Here is a 21,610-nt window from a genome sequence, read left to right on the forward strand (position 1 = left end):
TCACGTCGTGTGCCAAAACAAGCAGAGGCCAGGAGCATCGATCAGGGACATGCCGCCGTATCACACCTGCGACAGCGAAGAAACAATGTGCGGCAGAAAGAAACAGGAGAGTCAACAAAGCCCCCCACCCGGCGAACAAGACGTTGTGCTTACCTTGCGCCCGCCCGTGTTCAGCTTTATTGGTTGGAGGAAGGGGTCAAAGATCATGTGGCTGGTCTCGATGTTAACTGGCGACTGCCTCTTCCCCACCGAGCACAGGTTCCAGGCCGAGTTCACCAGCCCCCAGAACGATGGCACTGCAACACAAAAATGGACAGAGAGAGGGAGAGCGTGAGGGGGTGTTCAAAAGGGCGAGCATCTGCAGCGAGGAGATACGCCGTGAGGTCGGCCAGAGTGACTGGCAGATTTCTGCACTTCGGCAATTTTCTTCTTCTTTCAAATACCAGAGCTAGCCAGACTCACAGTGGGAGAAATGCAATTAGCAGGGTTCGACTGATGTGGGCTTCTGATAGCCGGTTGAAGTACTCTGAGGGTTGGACCTACATTTATTTTTATGGTTTAAAAAAACGAAAATTGTACAAGCATTTCTCGCGGGATCTTTTCCTTGGTGTATCGTCATTATAATCATTGTTCCTAATGAATTTATTGGTGTGATAAAAGCAATTATTCTTTTGCAACCTGTTATAGATTGGAACGTGGGCGAACAGAATACCTGGTTATGGTCTGCTTTGGTACACATTCCCATACATGCCGTGTTATACCATTGTGCACGGGTGTAGTGAGAACACAATATACGTAATCCATGCAGAAACACATGCTCAGTATATGCAGCACATGAAGGAATTCAGAATTTGTGACAAAAAAACAACAAATGGCTGTGGAAGTATTCGGTCACTTTGGACACCTTCGAGCGCCCATTCCTCACCTATATTTAGGAACTACTCTGCTGTTGAAAAGTTTGGGCTCGCTTGTCATAAAAGAGCGTGATTTGTTACAGTCAGGCGGCTGAGAGGACTGCGATATATTTACCAACTGTCTTTCATGCTGTTAGGTTGCAGAACGTCCTCTTTACGAATATATGTTATTTGTATTCAACAGCTGAATAAGAAAAAATCAACAGTCATTGGACAAAGAAACTGGAAGTTTAGCATCAGCATGTGCAGATTTAACTAGAAATCAGGTGTACAATTAGCAATTAGCGGGGGGGAATTGGTTCCAAAAGTGTTCTCCCCTGGCATGCAAACACTATAAATAACACATTTGGTATCCAAATAATACTCTTTTTTTCTCTCTCCCTGTTCAAATGGTTATTAATGGAGGAGAGAATAACAACAGGTGACTTTTCACCGGCAGCGTCTTGTCATTTAACTTTCAACATCATGAGCTGTGGTCGCGCCCATTGCATCCATCTCCAACAGCGGCACGACCCGGAGCCCTCTGGGAGAAAGTGATCTGTTGTGCGATTTGGTCAAAAAACTGAAAATACAAAAAAAAATTCCCTCTGAATAGAAGAGACACTCACAGAAGTGAGAGAAGCAGGAATGGGCTTCTAATCAGATCACAATGCACTGTAAAACTGATAGGACGGGGCCGGCCCAGTGAGAGAATGTCAGCACTGTGGGCGTGATCGGCATCTCAGCCAGTCTCTTATGTAAGACTTGGCCACCGAGACCCAGAATCCCATATTCCCTTCAACAAGGCGGTAGGCAACGGCTTATCGCCGTCGACTCCCTCTCGGGTCAGCCCAAAGCTGCATTCCCCCCAGCCCCCACCATTTAGGGAACACAGCATTACACAGGGATGAGTCACTGGGATTGTGCTCCACTGAGACTTTTTCCAACAAAAGCGAAAATAACTTTTCATATGCAAATTCATGATGAATCAGTGGGAAGCGGACACGGCGGCGTGGATTCGGATCCGAGCATTCGGCGAGTCAGCGAGTCCCACATTTCTGATTGCTCATGGACTCGCTCTGCGACGAAAGCACTGCATCACGGATCAGTTCAAAGCCTCCGTGGCCCTTTTTCCAGCCTCTCAGCCACGGTGACAGCTGGAGGTGTGAGCAGAGTTATTTACGGAGCTTCCCGCAATTAAGAAAGGAAGCGTTTGGCTGAAGCCACTGAGCAAACACAGGGGATGGAGCTTCTGCTTTAACCCTCTGAATGAACCCCGAGCAGGTTTTGTGGCCTTGATTTTCACAGCAGTGTACAAGTACTGCACCTCTATGGAAAGGCTAGAAGTAGATAGAACTCAAACATGTCTTTTTGTGCAGTATAACACAGTTACCATACTATAAACAAGAGATTTTTTTATTTTATTTCTTGTGCTCACAAATGTTGGGAAAATATGGAGGCTGCATATGAACTATAAAACAAAGGAATCGTCATTGAAGCCACTCAAAGCGATAAATAACAGGCAAAATGTGGAAATGTGGTGTAGGAAAATGTGGGATAACAGAAAATCCTTTTAGATGTTTTTTTTGTTTGTTTTGTTTACAAGAAGGTCATCAGGTCCAAGCTCGGCTCAACATGCCATGCTGCAGTAAGTGAGCATCCGCAGTAACAGCTGAGGCCTTGGATTGCACATAAAGACTTTATCCAACCTCGCATCTCGCAGAGTAAAGGCCCAAAAACGGAAATCATCTTGTTTATATGGTCACGGCAACCGTAGTTATGTTTTCAATCACTTTGGAAATGACCATCCAGACTTTATCCTTTGCTGACTGGAGGATGAGGAATGGGTCCAGTATAGAAACAGAGTGGTTACTGTGCTACACACATAAGTTATGGCATACTGTAGCTCCTTAGTCACACAGCACTGAGTCACACTGCAATAAAACAAGTTTAAAAAAATAGCTTTGCTTGGTAATGTGGCCGGAGGTGGGAGATTTTCCCGTGAGCCGTCAATGCTTTGACTTCATCCCAAGTCCTAGTAAATACTGTTGCTTTACGAGAAGGGCCTTTCAACTCGACCTCAGGCACAATGTTGTCCATAATGCCGACTTTCCGAGTCATAACACACCAGGAGGGCAGTTTCTGATTTTATTCGTGTCAGCAGAGGCCTGGGACTAAATGTGTGGTCGCCGGCCAAGAACCTCTTGTTCTGGAGCTCTGATGCTCGACCCGAGATCCGGTGACCCTGGCGAGCTCGGCGTAACGTATCAGCCGCATGCTATTGATTGGCTATGAATTGCATTGGTAGCAATCTACAAACCCTCATTTTGGACCAGACCATTGGGAGCATCAAACTCAATACACCAACTGCAGTTGCCCTAAAAAAAGAAATTTCTGTCCGTCCACAGGAGGCAAAAACAACTGGACATAATGATAAAACATATTACGGATAGGCACTCGTTAAAGGCGGCGTTAGGTTGAGAAGTAACGCCTATCATCGGGGAGGGAGATGCAGGAGAGGGGGGACCTCTGCTGATGCAAAAGTCTTCATGAAAATGACAGGAAATCCATGGGCCGAGAGGGAATTGGAGTGCAAGCGCATCGATCCGTTCAACCCCGAGCCCCCTTGTTGTAAACGCACACATAATTATTAGCCATTGATAGATTCTTGAATGCGACTACAGCGGCGCGGGACATTGCTCACCGCTGACACAGGCACAAGCACCGCTTGTCAATACTGTTCAGACAACCCCCCATCCCATCCCATCCCGTAGCTTTAATACCCCCTAAATTTCACTTTTGCTTTTTTATTGGCAAGCTGTAAAAGCGGACAGGGATGTATGGCGTGGCCTTTCGTAGACGTCGGACAGAGAGGATGTGTAATATGCGAGTGAAAAGGGCAAATGTGGGTGTGGGTATGGGGGGGAGCTCTGTTCCATTGGCCCGGTCTTCGTAGCGCTTTCATATCAAAGACTTCTCTGCATTCAGATTTGCGAAATATGTTTTTGGGAAAAAATTTGACAGTCGCAGCAGTCTTTCCAGCCTCTTACAGTAGACTGCTTCTGTGCGTCACCGAGACGTCACCGAGGCGTCTTGTAATCGTCGACGTCGCCTTCTAGTGTTCGTACGGTGATCAACCAAGGGCCTAACATAACCAAACTCCACTTCCTGTACAGTCTGTAGTTCAGTCGAAGTTTCACTAATTCCTTGTCTTGGCTGAATCGATCACGACTATGGAGTTACACAAAGGAGCAAAGAAATGATCTTTTTACCTGATCTGGTTAGTGCAAACGGTGTACTTTGAATAAAGTGATTGAAACTTTTGGTTCTTAATTTCTTTCTGATCACACAAATTCAGTTCAAGGACTGTCAGAAATGTGAAGTTCAGTTTTTACAGTTTCTGGATTTGACATTTTCTGGCATTTAAAATTTTTTAATTAAAACCTTTTTTTTTTAAAAAGCCTTTTAAACCCGCTAGTGGGTTTTTGGTGTTCAGAGGGAAATCATCAATCAATCAGCCACTGGCTGATATTTCGGAGAACAATTTGACTTTGCTACTTTGAATAATCTCTAGTTCCTTACATCAGAACCGTATTTAGGTAAATAGAGAAATTACATCCACGAAACAAGAATGTTGACGTTGTTGTCCATTCTAACGTAGCTCATCCTGGCGTGTTTGCAGACTAATTATGCGGCCGACGCGGCCCGGGCCCCGAGCGCACCCTCGGGGGCTTATTAGGGATCAGGGTTGCGGCGAAGACGGGATCCGAGGTCCGAGGAGACGCTCGCCGGACAATTAGGCCCGACATTAATTACTTCCTCGGCCTGGTATCTCATACATAGCCGCTCGCTTCTCAAGCCAAAGCCTGGAGGGACGTAGTTCCTCATTATAGAGAGCAGCTCGGAGAGAGGCTGGCATCACAGTGCCTTACATGAGCATATGCGAGCCGGGGAAATATATCTATTACACGGACTATACTACGGCAACAAAAGTACAGGTGGCAACTCCCAAATGATAGCTAATGAGATACACACACACACACACACACAAATAAACGCACACACAAAGAGCAGGATGGCTGGCTGCAGAGGTATGCATTTCATTAAACAGGCCTAGGCGCAGAGATAGCCTTAATGAAATGTCTTTATTCTGTCAACTGGATATGGATGAAAAGTTAAAGTAATAGTCTTTGTGGAACCAAGAGGGAATTGGAGAAATGCAAAGCACTATGTATGTATATATATATGTATATATATATAAGCTTATTTCAGAGGGGGGTATTAATAATGGCTCTCCTTTGACTCCGTCTGCCACTGTGTGGGTTGTTTTGAGGATAATGGCAGCCGAGTGACAGCATCAACGCCTCTCTCTCTCTCTCTCTCTCTCTCTCTCTCTCTCTCTCTCTCTCTCTCTCTCTCTCTCTCTCTCTCTCTCTCTCTCTCTCTCTCTCTCTCTCTCTCTCTCAAGACCCAGATGCATCCTGTCCACACATTTCTTGGACAAGCATCAGGAAAAGTATATTAAAAAAATGCTTTCCTTTTGTAAGTGCTGACGAAAAGCTGGGTTGCAAATTTGCCTGTGATGGGCGAGGGAGGGAGGGTGAGAGAGAGTGAGAGAGAGAGAGAGCATTAGAGCGCCGGAGGAAGCCGAAACAGCTTGGGGATAAATGCTTACTTAAGCAGGTACGGAAACCAACATCTTAATGATAATGAATGTCTAAGAGCAGCACTAAAGGGGGGCTGTCATATTCCGCAAGCTCTCAATTTGAAACACGGGCGATTGACGCTGCGGTTCCATCTTGTTTACTCGCTAAGAGGGGAGGGGGGGACAGACATTTTGGTGACCAGGTGCGATACCTTTATGGAATAAAAATGTTATATGACAAAAAGAAAGAAAAAGAGAGACGTAGGGAGTAGTACATGACACATCTGTGCATGGATTTACATGCAGCTGCTGACTTATGTGTGTATGGACGGTAACATCGGCTGCTTGAACACGACACCAGAAGAGATATTTTCCTCCGTCTCAAGCATGCACTTTAATAGGCGTTTTCAAAAATACCCGTTTTTGTTGACCTAAAATTGTGTTTGCGTGTTGACGAGAGAACAAACCATCAAGGGAATTTGGCGGCATTTCTCTTTATTCTTCTGTTTATATGTATGTCATTATTTTCCTAGTTGTAATACAATAAAAGCCTTTTTTTTATATAATACATTATAATCTGCCTACGTTTGCAGAATCCCATTACTTGATTTACAGCAATCAGGCAGGTTGTAACACACAACTATGTTTATTTTGTATTATAGAGATGATCGTCCTGGAAACTGCTACATACATGAAGTTTATAGTAATAATTGCATATATCAGACTAGCTTGCGCTTGCTAGCTGCACAGAGATCAGGACCGTGGACAGCTCCAGCTGCCAGAGTGGGAGGGAACACTTCCTTTACAGTATGCTGTCTGGTGTTAAATTAATGCACTGTGCATCCGTGTGTGGGAGGAGGGGGGGGACAGGAAGAAATGCAGACGCTCGTTTCCGATATGAGCGCCGCTAATCAAAGGAACGTCAGTCAGACCTCAAATAAATAATTGGAAACTGATGGAAATATATTTCACAAATTGCTGAATGTATTGCAGCACGTATTTCATTAGTTTTTTTTCTTATTATGATCTATTTATTCATTTAATACTGAGCACTTTGGGGCTTTAAGAAAATGCAATTGTAGCAGCATTAAAAGGGCAAGTGTAGTATTTTGTAGAATCAAGCAAAAATGGATAATAAGATAAACTATGTTTTCATTGCATTGTTGTGGAGGTGGGGGTTCTAGCTCAGAATGAGCCCTTCCTATCTACATAGGGGGGCGGGTCCTCTTCACGGAAGAGGTCTTGTTAAACTGCCATGTCTCTACGGTAGCCCAGAACGGGACAGAACCAAAACACTGTCTCTAGAGAGAGAGGCTTTAACGTTGTCATGTCACCTGAGGGCCACCGTAGTTTACAGACCTTGGGAATGGGAGGAGGGAGCAGAGGAATGTTCATTTGTCTGCAATACGCAACCTTTAACTAAGTACTTGTGAGAGACTGGAGCCTTTGTTCATTGAAGACGCAATCCCACATTTCCTGATCAAACTTTCACCATCAGTCTTTTGTTGGAAAACAGTGTTTTACAGTACTTCCTACAAACTAAGATCCAACTCTTGTTGCTTCCTGTAAAACATTAGAATACTGCTGCCATATTCATCATGCAGGTAATGATTCTATTCATTATTTTAATTCCAAAAATGTGAGTAATTTGGTCCTACTTAAAGGAGAAATAAACAAAAAAAACATAATTTAAAGCATTATTCTTCATTCATTTATAAACATAATATTCTCTATTAGGGGTGTAAAAGCACACAGAAGTCACGCTGTGTTCACACCCTGGTTTAGGTGTCACAGTTCGGTACTACGGGGAAAAAAATAAAAACACTTGAACAGGCAGTGATGCAGTGGTGCACTTAGATTTTATTATTAATTGCGAGCCCTTTTTACTGTAATTGATCTCCTTGGAGCAGAGGCTGCTTTTAGCTACTTTATAAATGTTTTTGAAATACTAGGACAGTGGGGAAGCTGTACTGCTCTTTTCACGTCTGTTTTCCTCCACTTGATCTCAGCCCTGCATCAAGCTGCACTACATATAGAGCGTCGTCTTCCTTAAACTCTTTCATTTTGAAAAACAGACCACATCATCTTATCAATACCTGGTCCGCTTATGACCGCGAAATCATGTTGTTGGCGAAGCCCAATGACGTGTTTTGCTTCATTCTACTTTGAGTTACAAAAAAAAGAAAAACTGCAACCAGATCCACCGGTGTGCCGGCTTAACGTTAACGAGTGACTGCGTGAACTGAACCAGACCGTGGGTTACAGTATGTTTCATCACGTTACGTTTTTTTCAAAGTAAGTCTGAACTGTAACGGAACATAAAGTAACTTTAACACCAATAATACACAACCCAAACACGTTAGCTAACGTGATAACAAGCTGCCCAGTCCACAGAACAATAAACATGCCAGTCAAGCTAACTCCGCCTGTCATGTTGTTAATGACGGGCGATACACAAGCTGGCGGGCCGGGGCGAGGCACTCCACTCTACGCTGGTGCGAGTGGGTCTAGGGGGCTAAGGATGGGATGGCCGGCCCGGGGGTAGGTGCTGTTTGTGTGCGTGTAAATGAGGATACCAGCTTCTCGAAGCAAAATAGGTGGCGGACCACGTGCCAAAGCGTAACTGACATTGTTCACCATACATAACATTGCTTTGGCGGGAAGGGGGGGGGGGCACTTTTTTTTTTTACAGCCTATGGTAGCATAGTAGTTCAACTTTTCACCTATAATCGAACTCCGGCACAAAAAGGTGACAGACGGTATTATTTAGAATCTCACAAGTTAATAAATAGGCAGGCTGAGCAGGTAGCCTACCCAATAGAATTAGACATGAACCGTAGGCCTATGGCAATCAATCAACACAGCAATCAAGCAACACATAAGTCCCACAATATATTGTATTGAAAGATCAGCAGATAGCAGATTCAGCCACAACAAGACATTTAAAAAATAGGCCTAAAAAGGTCTAAAATTATTAGGCTGACACATCCAGCAACAACATTAACAACAACAATAACGATAACAACACACTCAACAACAACACACTCAACAACAACACACTCAACAACAACACACTGCCCGGTGTTTGTCCGAAACAGAGCGGAGCGCAGCATGCAGCAACGACGATAAGGGCCTACCAACAGCTAGCCTACAACAGAAATTAAGAAGACATTGCTTTGCATTACATGTTTGTTTGTTTTTCCAAGAAAGAACAAACACATAGGACTACAACCAATCATTTAGCCTAGTCCATAGGGCCAGCAGGCTGGATAAAACCAGATAACTCACCATTAGTAGAGCGGGAGACGACGGTTGGCCGCCAAGTGAAATCTGCGTAGGACAGTGTCCTCCATTCACTCCTGAACTTCTTTGTCAAGTCCTTCTCGAAAGCATAATCAGGTTGGCCTTTCATTTGTGGAGCATCGACTGTCTGTGATCAAAATGATTTTGATCCTTTTTTCAGGAGAAATGTAAAAATCTGGCAAGTATTTGTCATTATTATATGTTATAAAGGCTTAAAGCACTGTGTAAAAAGTAAAAGGTTAAGAAATGTCTTTGAATTTGGATCATATTTCTCTACTAAACAATTGAAAATTAACATGACCAAAGGTTTTGAGATTACAGAAATTAAATTTAACCTATAGTTTTGTTTGCATAGAGCATTCAATGTCCATGTTATAGGCTTTTATATGTCTCCATGTCCAGGCGTTTTAGAGATTTGTTTATCTCCCTGAAGCAGTTCCGGTACAGCTGAAGACCGAACCAGAGGTGTCAAGTAACAAAGTACAAATACTTTGTTCCTTTACTTAAGTAGAAATTTTGTACTTACTGTACCTATACTGGAGTATTTATTTTTCAGACGACTTTTTACTTCTACATTTTCACGCAAATATCTGTACTTTCTACTCCCTACATTTTAAAAATAGCCTCGTTACTATTTCATTTTGGTTTGTTTTCATTCCGGCTTGCCATCGTTCAAAAACACACAAAAAAAAAAACCTAGCCAGATAAATCGCGCCATCCGGATAGAGTGAATTTGATTGTGGTTGGATGAGAAGTATAAACATATACCATTCCGACACCCTATTGGTTCTCTACGCGATGCACCTGCAGACGACACAAATCAACCGTTACAAATCACGTCACTCTCCAGCAAGGACAGCAGAAAAGCCGATTAAAAAGATGTCCGTATCAGAGAACTCTCAACCAAGTATCAGCGAGGAGGTTGATAGCCAACAAGACCAGCCAACCCTTGTACATCCCTGGCCGTACCTGGAAGAATCCTTCCGTGTCTACGACTGAACGCTGCATAATCAACTGTTGTCCCTATCACCGTTAACTTTCTTACAGTTAACTTAGTACGACTAGTCGTGTTGAACCTTCATTATGTGTTTGTAAGACCGTAACTAACGTGTTTGTTGACAATAGCTTCGTAGCGTTAGCACGTCGCTAGGTAGCGCCGTGTTGGGCTCTGTGTGAGATTTGATATTCAACTTTAGCCAAATGTTATCTGAGCTTATATTATTTCTATATGTAACATCTGTATATTAATTGCGCAAAACTATAGTTTTCGTTATGATAGTCGATTATTGACTAAATGAGAGGCAAGATTTAACAATAAAATACGAGACTCAGAGACATTAGTGCGCCAACAAAAAGTGTTCTTTAATAAATAGGTTTGGGGTGAAGGGGGATGGGGTTAAACTCAACAAAAGATTCCTCCAGGTCGGGGTCTTCGGTCTCACAAGCAGCGTCCTTTGCTCTGGGAGGGCAGATCAGAGGAGAGAGGTTTAGTATACGGTTTACCTCTTGTCCGTGCGGCTCCTCTCCAGCGGTTCAGAGGGTCCTCTTAGCCTCCTGTCCAGTCCCCCCTTCTTCCTCCCAGCTCTGAGAATAAATCCTCCCTCTGATTACCTGATGGGCTGCAGGTGGGTCCAATGCCATGTGCCGATTGGCTGCAGCACCTGCACTGGGAAGTACCTTCCCCCGACCACCTCCCCCAACCTGAGCTTGGGGATCCGCCCCCTGCGCTCTGTCTGCTCCTCCTTTCCTCCTGGTTTGCCACACTATACATTCATTTTCTCCACAGAAGAAACACCCCACTCGTCTAGAGAGGTACACGCAACTTACTTCATCAGCCGTCAAAAGGAAGTCATCCACTGAAGGTTCTTTGGACCCACCCTCCAAACAAACCAAGCTGTGGGAGACTTGAAGAGTGTCCCAGGCAAGTGTGGACAAAGTAGTCCTCAAATGTGTTGTCGAAGGCTTGCACCCACCACACATTGTTCAACAACAAGGCTTCATAGATCTTGTGCAACATCTTTAGCCAAATACAAATGTCATGACGCGCAATACTGTTGTAAACCAAGTCACAAAGGCCTCTGTTGAAATGAAAAGAAAACTAAAAGCTGAAATTAAGTTTGTAGCAACAACAGACTGCTGGACGGCACACCGTCGTGGTTTCATTGGTGTCACTGCGCACTGGTTTAACCCCCAGACCATGCAGAGATCCTTTGCTGCCCTGGCATGCAAGCAACTTAAAGGGTCACATAACTGTTCTGCCCTGGCTGGTGCCCTTAATGATTCACACAGAATTCAATATCAGAGAGAAGATCGTTCGCACTACAACTGACAATGGATCAAACTTCCTGAAAGCCTTCAGAGTTTATGGGCAGACTGACAAGAACAATAATCCTGAACCTGTAGAAGAGGGTGATGGAGAAGAGGATGATGGTGGCCAAAATGATGATTATAATGAAGATGAGGAAAGCGTTGAGGGTGTTGAATTTGTTGATGCCGGAGCCCTGTTGGACGAAGATGACTACTTGGAATACCAGCTACCCAAGCACCATCGTTGCGCCTGCCACCTCCTCAATTTAGTGTCCACAGTTGATGCTTCAAAAGCAGAGGTCAACCCATTCTATAAGCGTGTGGCAAGGTCCACATTTGCCAAATGCTCTAGCCTGTGGAACAAAAGTTCAAGATCAACCACTGCATCTGAAGTAATTGAAAACCACTGCAAACTCCAACTCGTAAGGCCTGTTGCTACAAGGTGGAATTCACTCTTCTCAGCCGTAGAAAGAATAGTGAGAATAACAAGAGAACAAGGCGAGGGAGCCCTTGCAGCTGTCTGCAGTGAACTAGATACACCTAAGTAAGTGCTTATTTTCTGCCTTTCAGTTAATGAAGTGATTAACAATAGATTAAGTTACAGTTTTATACTTTGAGTACTGTAGAACACATGTATGCACTATGCCAATATGCAGTCCCCAAATTTACTATGGATGTGATTTGTAGCAACACAACTACATTTCTAAAAGTCTCAGATGACAATATGTTTCCTTTTCTTCTTTGTACAGGTTTACTCCAGTGGAAATTGAATTTCTTGCAGAATATGCAAAGACAATGAGCCCAATTGCCAAAGCACTTGACGTCCTTCAGAGAGAAACCAGTGTGCAGATGGGATGGTTGGTCCCAACCATAACTCTGCTAAGGACCAAGCTCCAGCGCCTTCACGTCGCCTCCAAGTTCTGTGAGCCTTTGATTACGGCACTTCTTTCAGGCCTTCAAAAACTCTTCGGAGAGATGCTTGCAGATCCAGAGCTAATAGCCGCAGCCATTCTAGTTCCCAAATTTAAGACCTGCTGGACAAGTGAAAAAACTATCCTCAAACTTGGTAAGTGTCTCACTTCTCAACTTCCCCTCAGTATGTGTAATTTCTATGGAGACAGTGAAATTACGTTTAATGACACACACACAATATCCAATACACAATTACAATACTGTCATATGGTCTAAATTATCCTGATTATGTTTTTTTTTTATTCCACAGGCCTTGACTATATTAGAAGCCACTTGGATGCGTACCTGGGGTGCCCAGGAGGAGACACAGTAGATGTACTGAAGTCCTTCCCAGCTGTGTGCCAGCTTTCACTTAAGTTTAATACGGCACTCCCTGCCTCAGCAGCCTGTGAAAGACTGTTTAGTGTTGCAGGGCTCATCTTCAGGCCAAGAAGAGCATGCATTGGCTCAAAGAACTTTGAGAACCTGCTGCTTTTGCGGCTGAACAAAGCCTATTGGTAGTGTTGTTGTACATACGGGATTGAGTCCAAAGGTCTCAAGGTCTCTTCCAATAAAGGTTATTGATAACATTCCACTGAAGTTTGACTTTTTGCACTATTACAATACTTATAGGCAACTAGTTATCATGTCTTCCGCTCAATGAAACGCATGTTAATGCTCAGTAGTACAGATATGGTACTTTAATGTATTTGCATTGTAATAAAATGTGATCATTTTCAATGGGCAGCTGAAACGAGTAGCCTAGTGCATCCCACATTTTTCAACATAACATTTTAAAACATTATAGTCATTATGGGCTTTAGAAAAAGGATTGTTTTGGGGGGAGGTTCGGGTAGTGCACTATAGGCCCCCCCCTGAGACGCGGCTTAAGAGTTTGTCCTTAATGGAAGAAAAAAATCCCCTTACATTACTTTTACACTTTTAAGTAGTTTTGAAACCAGTACTTTTACACTTTTACTTAAGTAAAAAGCTTGAGTTGATACTTCAACTTTTACAGAAGTATTTTTAAACCCTAGTATCTATACTTCTACTTGAGTAATGAATGTGAATACTTTTGACACCTCTGCCTTTAGTGGGGGGGTTTAGGTGGGCCAGCAAGTGGCAGAACTCTCAGAAACTATACTATTATTTACAACCACCACATATTATTTCCAAAGAAAACACCACTCAAAAGGCAGTGAAAAGCCAGTCAAACTATCTTCCCTGCTCTCTCGCCTGCTCTCTGCTGCTGCTCTGCCCTGCTCTCTTCCACCCCTCCCCCACAGACAAGCTCGCCGCCATTTTTCTATACCATTACCGTAATGGCATTGGAAAGCTACACTTCTTGGCGTTCAGAATCCGTTGGAATTACACCGATGGCGTAAATATTCGAGGGGTTACGGTAATCTTAGTTTTGCATCCTGTTTGCATATTACTTCCTGTGACGGCTACTGTCGCTGGCGACAGTTGCGCTCTTTTTTTTTTACGTGTGATAAGTGACTGACAGGCTTGTCCGTCCAGGGCGGGCCCAACCGAGTCCGAGGGCGGGCCCGGCCCCCCAAGGCCCGCCCATAGCGCCGGGTCTGTGAATATTCACATAAAAACCTAACACTAATTTTAATTTTATTTTGCCAACTTTTCAATAAAATGCGTGCAACATTTTTATAGAAAAAGCTCAATGATGACAAAAAAAACGACTGCAGTGACAAAAAAATATCAATACAATGAACGACAGCAGTCGGGCTTCTCACTCTACATGAGCAACTCGTCCTCATCTGAGTTCTAAAGCAGCTAAGCAGTTTTATCCCTCACAGACCCAGCCCCCTCCCCCCGGCTGACGGATACCTTGCGACTCGAGACAAATGCACTTTAATCCTCGGGAGTTGTCGCCTCATTGACTCAGCCCCTGTGGAGACCAAAGACAGGTACTAGTCGACAAAACGACTGCAGTAATAATTCCCCCAAGGTAAAACAGATCCATGGCTCTGGCAATCTGTCCGGGGGGATAATCTGCTTGTTGCATAGCTACGCTGGGAAATCGGCCAAATTAAAACAGCCGGACGTCTTGTGGGGGGGTGGGGTGTAATAGACTTGACACCTAAATGGTTCTTCTTAAAGAGGAGTTTGTGTTATTGGCTTAACGCACTACGATTTACCCAGCGGAAACCGGTGCGACGAGTGTGAGTTTTTCTGGTTGGGGCGTAATATCTCTTGAAGGATAGAAATGAGAATAAAGCCGTAAAATAGAAGCAGAATTAATAATAAGAAGAGGAAGGGGAGGAGGGGCTCATGGCTTAGGGACTCCACACTCCTGGATCTGTATTCTGTCTGTGTTTACGCTGTGGCAAACCAGGAGGAAAGGAGGAGCAGACAGAGCGCAGGGGGCGGACCAACCAGACTCCAGGCTGCTGAAACACGAGTCAATAGCGAGTTTCTGAATCAGTGCTGATAAGTCACCGGCTGACTCTTTTCAAAATGTGGTTATTGACCAAAGGACCCATTCCAGACTGATGCATCCGTCTCCCACTTGTTCCTCCCTCTCTCCCTCAAAAGCTCTGAATTACAAAAAAAAAGAAGAGAGAATTACCAACGCTAATCTCTTGGCTAAGCGCCTGATAAGGTCCGGTAATAGAAATCATTGTGCCGCTTTCATGTTCCCGAAAAAAAAAAAAGAATAAGGGGGGGACTTCAATGTGAGTGGACTAAGAGATATATATGCCTCTTCTTTTTCTTAGGCTCATTTCAGAGTGAGGAGGGGGGGGTTATTAATAATGGCTCTTCTTTGACTCCGTCTGCCACTGTGTGGGTTGTTTTGAGCATAATGGCAGCCGAGTGACAGCATCAACACTTCTCTCCTTCCCTCTCCCTCTCTCTCTCTCACACACACTCGTCCCCGCTGTCCCCGCTAATGAAGCAGCGGAGAGCATTAGAGCAGAGAGGCCGGGCTGCTCACTGTTGCCGCTGGTATAAAATAAAAGACAGCCTCCCTCTCTCCCACACTGACATGACAAGTCTCTCCCACACCCACTTACAGGGTTGCGGGGAAGCGCGACCTGCGGCTAATAAGAGTGTGATTTTCTCTCGATCTCTGCAAGGTTCTTCTCCCACAGACAGACAGGTCCCAGGTCAGTGCTAAAGCGATGGGACTGCAGCCTTGGACCCACACAGGGTTCAATACCTTCAATCCATATCTGGACTCTCCCTCACGCATCTGTATTAACGAACTAGCAGCGGTCTGACAGCACCATCAATTACATTTATTTCAACTACAGTGACACAAGTCAGATGTTTGCTCGCAAACTAGGACATTTTAGAGTTTGTGTGGCTTCCTAGGTATACTGATAATAATATGGGGGCTTCTGAGAGAGAAAGTGCCCGCCATCCAACGTAATTCTTGCCAAATGACAAAAGGCTTTCAGACCAAATCACAGCGTGGGTTGTTCTATGGTGCTCTTCAAGGTCTTGGGATTTGCATCACTTCCTGAGAGGTAACAAATGGTTAAATTTAGAACCAAGTCTTTGCAAAAAAAGAAATAAAAAAATGGTGTCAACCCAAAGATAAAACATAACTGAGCAAGGAAATGGCCATCGTATGCATCCGTCATCATATTCTATGCCATTATGAACCATAAACACAACACAATGTTTATTACGGATTTCTACCTCGAGCTGGAATCGTACGCCTCCACCAAACCAGTCATGTTGCAGTTTGCGTCCATGTAATCGTTTTTATCCTATTGTGTGACATCGTGATAACTAGCATCTGAATTCTCGAGTTATTATGACCAAAGAAATGTGTTTTCTGAGGTCATGGTGACCTTTGACCACCAAATTCTAATGCGGGTCATCCTTGAGTTCACGAGAATGGACCGTACAGATGGTGAACCCGGAAAAAAAAGGAAAAAGGCCTCTGGCCACAGCTCTCGTCAGTGCAGAGGCATAAAAACTAAAGTAACACTAAGTGCTGAGCTGCATCTCAGATTAATCTTCAGGTTCTCAGCTTTCAGGGGATGTGTGCCACTTAAAATCCCCAAATATGGACGGTTAAAGCCATAAACAGCCAAGATTCTGATACTGAGCAGGGTGTATTTTTTCACTTTTTTTTTTTACTGCAATAGATTTACAACTAATTAATGCCTCATATTCGGTACTGATAGCACATGCTCGCCCGGTCCTCGCCGTGCATTTGTGTTTTATCTCCGGATGAAGCATTTTGCCGGTAATGTCTCCAGACAGGCTTCGCAGAGCCCTGAGTGCATTCCCATTATTCAAAGGCACCTCAACAAAGAGATACGAATTGAGGTGGGAGAGTGTTATATCATGTCACATCATCCACAATGTGTTGGAAGCCTCTTCTAAAGACTGTGCAGGAGTGGGAATAGGCAGAATGGAGACTTCTCATTAATCCGGTCGCTGTGGTCGACTCTCAGCGAGCGAAACCAGCACAAGAGACCCGCATCACATAACGCCATCATGGTCTCCCTCTTTCAAAGTGCTAAAGAGAAAAATAAAGAAAAAGCAAGCAGACATCGGCCCCCGCGAAGATGACATTTACACGGAGAAAAACCCCGCCAGCACCAACCTTCATTGTCTCCACTTCTCTTTACCGTACGGCAAGTTTCAATAAGTGCTCATCGTTTTTATATTATGATACAAATAATATCTCTGCACGCAACGCATGCAACGCACGCAAAGCACGCAACTCAACGCAACTCAAAGCAACGCAAAGCAATGCAAAATAACGCAACGCAACGCAAAGCAATGCAAAATAACGCAACGCAAAATAACGCAACGCAACGCAACGCAAAGCAACGCAACGCAAAACAAAGCAACAACAACAAACTACCAATCAAGTCAAATGCCACCATAGATTTTCTTTAATGCGTTCTTTTCATCTGGTTCGGGGAGGGTTCAGCGTTGCAGCGGGTCACGTGCTCGGCGGACGGTGTGAATGGGATTCGGGAATATGCTTACATACTTGAGTGCACCTTGCCACCCCCCTCCGATATTACCAGCTCAGCATATGGATCAAACATATGGAGTGAACCGTAAGGTGCTTGGTAAAGAGGCTAATAGCTCCGTGTGTGCTGCAGGGTGAAGGGGGCGGATGGATGCAGAGTGCATATAGTGAGAGGGAAAGAGAGAGGGGGATCTAATCAGCTCTAAAGAGGAGAGTCAATTCTGGGCCGGATGCCGAGCGGTGGAGAGACGACAGCAGATGTGCAGATTTGACTTCTGAGTGCAATCCTGAGTGACTTTAATACTCATCCGCTTGACTGACAGCACGCTTGGGGCTCGTGCACAACAAGCATGTTCCATCGGTTTGATTCCAAGTGTTCTAGCGGCCCTCACATACCTGAGGAAACCAAGCTAAAAACATTTGCAAGTATCTACTTGTGTGTCTATGATCTAGCCAATTATATATTTATTAATGCCGGTTTAGGCATTGGAATCAGAATTGAAAAAAACGTATCATAAATCAGCTTTATTAAGGATACGTACAATAAAACAAAAAACTATGGCTGGTGGATATGCCACAATAGGCCATCAGTTATGCCGTTACAAGTGTTAATAGAGTCCTTAATAAAGCGCCAGCGTGTTTCCAGTCTCTCGTCGGTCCTCCTGATGAATTCAAGAGCTCAGCAACGTGTATCAACGGCACGGTCGTGCAACACACCGGCTGTCAGAGCCGACACCAAACTTTGACAGAGTGAACCACTAAGCGTTTGTTATACGGGGGGCACAAGCGAGCGTGATGCTTGAAGAAGATGAGCAGAGCGACCCGACAACTCAGAAGGTAGTTCTCACTAACAGATTATAAAGCGTTTATAAACTGTTACTTCTGCCACTTTCGTCGGCTTATAAAAGGAGCCGAGAAAAAATCTGGCTCAGAAATGTCGACTTTGTTTCCATCTTCAGTCTGACGTTGTAACATTTGTAACGTATGCGCCTGAATCCGCCAGCGTCCGAGGTGGACACTGACACGTAGCCACTGGGTTCTAAAGCCCCGTTCCCCCTGGACACAAAAGAATCCCCCGCGAACAGCCACTAACATCTGGCTTTTGTCTCTCATGGAAAAGGTTCAGTTGCTCTGGCGACAGCTTTGGTCCAAGAAGTTGTATTGTATTTTTTGATTTCCTTAATGTTTATTTCTGTCGCGCCGGAGCACTAATGAAAGAACCCAAATGCACGACCCGAGGCAGAGAGTAAAGTTCACAAGAATTCCTTTATTGATAAAGGTAATATTGCAACAGGATAGAGTCTCTGGAGAAGGACCGCCGAAGGTTCTCCCGATGTAACTGGGGAGGGACTGAGGCCGGTCGGCAAGGCTCTGACCCGCTGTGGTGAGAGCAGCTGTCTCACTCAGGGGAGAGTAGAATTGCCAACGTAAACAGTCCAGGGTCATTCACAGGAAGGCAGTCAAACTCGGCAGAGGTACAGGCAGGGATCGGGCTTACTCGGAAACGAAGGGACGTCGGAATCAGAACAGGATATCAGGCAGGAAAAACGCTGGTAAGTTAACTCACAGGTGAAGAAAAACGAACTGGCAACGAGACAAGTGAAGCACCGAGTATATATACACACTGGGAGGGGAGTTAACGAGACACAGGTGAAACACATCAGGGCAGGGAGAGGTAATCACACATGAGGAAGTAAAGACAGCAGACATGACACAGGAGGATGATTTCAAAGTAAAACAGGAAGTGACAAGACAACAAAATAAAAGCACTACCGTCTAGTGACGGTTGTGACAATTTCACCAAAAAACTGAGGCAAGTTCCTTGGATGTAAATAACCCACTTGGCAATGAGCCTGATTCTGATTCTGACATGACCCGCTCACCTCCAGAGATTATTACGCTGTGATGCAACAGCGTACTGCAGCCGGGGTTCCATTGACTGGAATGAACCTGATTGAAGCAGTAATTTATGTCGACAGGAAGGTTGTAAGGCTTTGTGTAATGCGAGGATTTTCCACACACAAGAAAAAGGCAGCATTACCTGCATTGCAAATAACACATTTTGTTTTTGAAGCGAGTTCCAAAGTGAGGAATAAAAAAAGAAACACCTTCTCAGAGGATTAGAGCTCTCCCAGAGCTCATGTACCGCGAGTAGAGTACGAGCAATCAAAATAAAGAACAAATGCTAAAAGCCCCTTACACCGCTGAGGCGCAGTGTCAGTCAGTCTGGTCCATCTATGTTGGCACATGTTTTCGGCATGGATGCTTAAAGAAAATTAAGGCCGGGGGTGTGTGTAGGGGGGAGGGGTGGGTGGGGGGGGGGGAGGGGGGGGGGGGGGGATGCGTGTCTAGATGGTTCTAATTATTGTGAGCTGTTTCAAAAGATTATCCGCAGTGTCATGTGTTCCCAGGGGCTGCAAAACAGCCAGACACGTCAATGGAAAACTTAATCTGATTTTCTCTACCCAGAACGCAACAGGCTTTGCTCCTTCTCTTATTGCAAAAGTTGAGCAACTGACAAGGAAGCATGAGGAATATATGTTTATGTTGTCTCTTTTGTCGTCTTTCGTCTCTGAAAAAAAGGTCCTACAGGGTCCTGTGGGCTCTAGGGTCGTTCCTGTTTCTACATCAATGTTTCAGTCTGCCACTGTGACGTGATCAAAATCTACCAGAAGAGGTCTGATTGGCAAGAGTGGCTGAAAACATCTATGCGAGTCTGTAAAAGGTTTATTAAAGGACCAATACAGAAAAAATAATCTGAAATAGTCGGTTTGTCGAAAAATTTCACGGCCAACAGCCATTAACATCTGGCTTTTGTTTTTAGTAGGAAAGGTCCCGGTCGGCGTTAATTCACAGACAAATGACTCACTCAGTATTCACAGGTATTTATCAGCTTCATCCTCGATTGGCAGTGATGGAAACATGACCCGGTAAACCAGGGGTGTCAAACTCATTTTAGTTAAGGGGACACATGCTGCCCATTTTGATCTCTAGTGGGCCAGACCAGTAAAATCATAGCATAATAACACATACATAATGACAATATTTCTCTGTGTTTAAATCATTGGTGAAGGTTTTTGGATGATAAACCCTATTTTAAGGTATTTCTACAATAAACTAGAAACATAAAGACTTAAAATTCAGACATTAGCCCACTGTTTACCTGCCTGGGCTCTCCTCTGCATATTCCCTCGCAGTTGAGCAATATGTCTAGTAATGTCAGTGTTCCAATTTATTGTATCTGTGGCTTAATGCCTGTCTTTTAATCAGATGATCAGTGGTTTGAGCCCCAGCTCTGCCATTTATTTTTTTTCTGCAATTTTAACAATTATCCCGCGGGCTGGAGTGGACCCCTTGGCGGGGTGAATCCGGCCCGCGGGCACCCCTGCAGTAAACAAATAAAATCTCTCCCCTTTTCCGGCCCGACGCTGTGTGACGCGCATTGAAGAGAATACGTGATACATAAAATGAACACGGATTTGAGTTATTCAAATGCATGGATGTCCAAAACATCAAGCCACCAGACTCCAGTCAGAAACAGTCATTTCACCTCACCTCATCAAAAACATGTTTGTTGGTCTTTCCTCTGATCTAACGATCATCAAACTCTGGCTCGGTCAAAATAAACCCTTGATTCACAGAGTTAGTTGTGAAAAGAAACATTCAACTCCATTGACAGAAACCTTCATTTTACCTGGCTGATCATTGTAAAACATACTTAATTCTAGCTTCAAGGGAAAACAAATAATGCTCATCTAAATGACCCTCATTAGTTTTGTCACTGTCCCAACAATCACCAACTCTGTAGCTTTCTTCCTGCTTCTTTAGTGAAACAATTCATACACAGGCGGGCAATAAAATAGAAAGATAGTAAAATGCAAGGATATCTTTTTCTGCTTGGGATTTTCTGGATCTCTGTTCCCTCACAGGTCAGCGCAGATAGGATAACTCACTATTGAACTCAATGTGGAAGGCTTGCATTGATTAACTTCAATTCTCCTCTGATCACGGCAATTCCTTTCAAATTCCTTTCGTTCCAGTGAGAAAGCTGATCTGACTAAATTTATTTCTTCGGACATTAGCATCACAGTACATGATTTTATTTACAGATGTATTTCTTTTTTCAAAGGCGTGGCGTTTCTAACACGCACAGCTGCATATTGGATGATGATCTGACCCGTGATGTCACAGGCCGAGAGGTAAGAAATCAGCACTATGGCCAGCAGAGAAGCCACGACAGGAGAAAATAAATGAGAAGATTCCTAAAGTACCACAGTGTGCCACAAATACACTAAAGCTGCAATAACGAGTTTGGCATCTGCTCCCTCTATTTAAAGGGCCAGGTGATGTATGCTGTCAGTGGGAGAGGGCCTTTTTAAAAAGATAAAAGCAGATGAGACTTTCTCCAGGTTGCAGTGGATAAAAATAGTGTAATTTAGAACATTTTGTGTTTGCTTCTTTGTGGCAAATGAGGAAACAGTGTTAGAGAGCAAAGCTCTTTACCACTGCTTTTAATCTAAACTAATCCCTGCCTACTGTACACCACTCTTG

General features: G+C 44.2%; 1 protein-coding gene across 1 annotated transcript in view; it reads right to left on the minus strand.

The window, feature by feature from the left end:
• Positions 1 to 21,610, minus strand: part of ca10a (carbonic anhydrase Xa) — a gene marked incomplete at both ends in the record, with an annotated part of 205,907 nt that overhangs the window by 121,620 nt on the left and 62,677 nt on the right. Inside the window, one exon of the mRNA XM_079236270.1 lies at positions 154 to 296. Within this exon, the coding sequence (XP_079092396.1) occupies positions 154 to 296 (143 nt within the window). The remainder of the gene's footprint in view (positions 1 to 153; positions 297 to 21,610) is intronic.

Source organism: Taurulus bubalis (assembly GCF_910589615.1).
Source record: "Taurulus bubalis genome assembly, chromosome: 2".
Classification (NCBI taxonomy): domain Eukaryota; kingdom Metazoa; phylum Chordata; class Actinopteri; order Perciformes; family Cottidae; genus Taurulus; species Taurulus bubalis.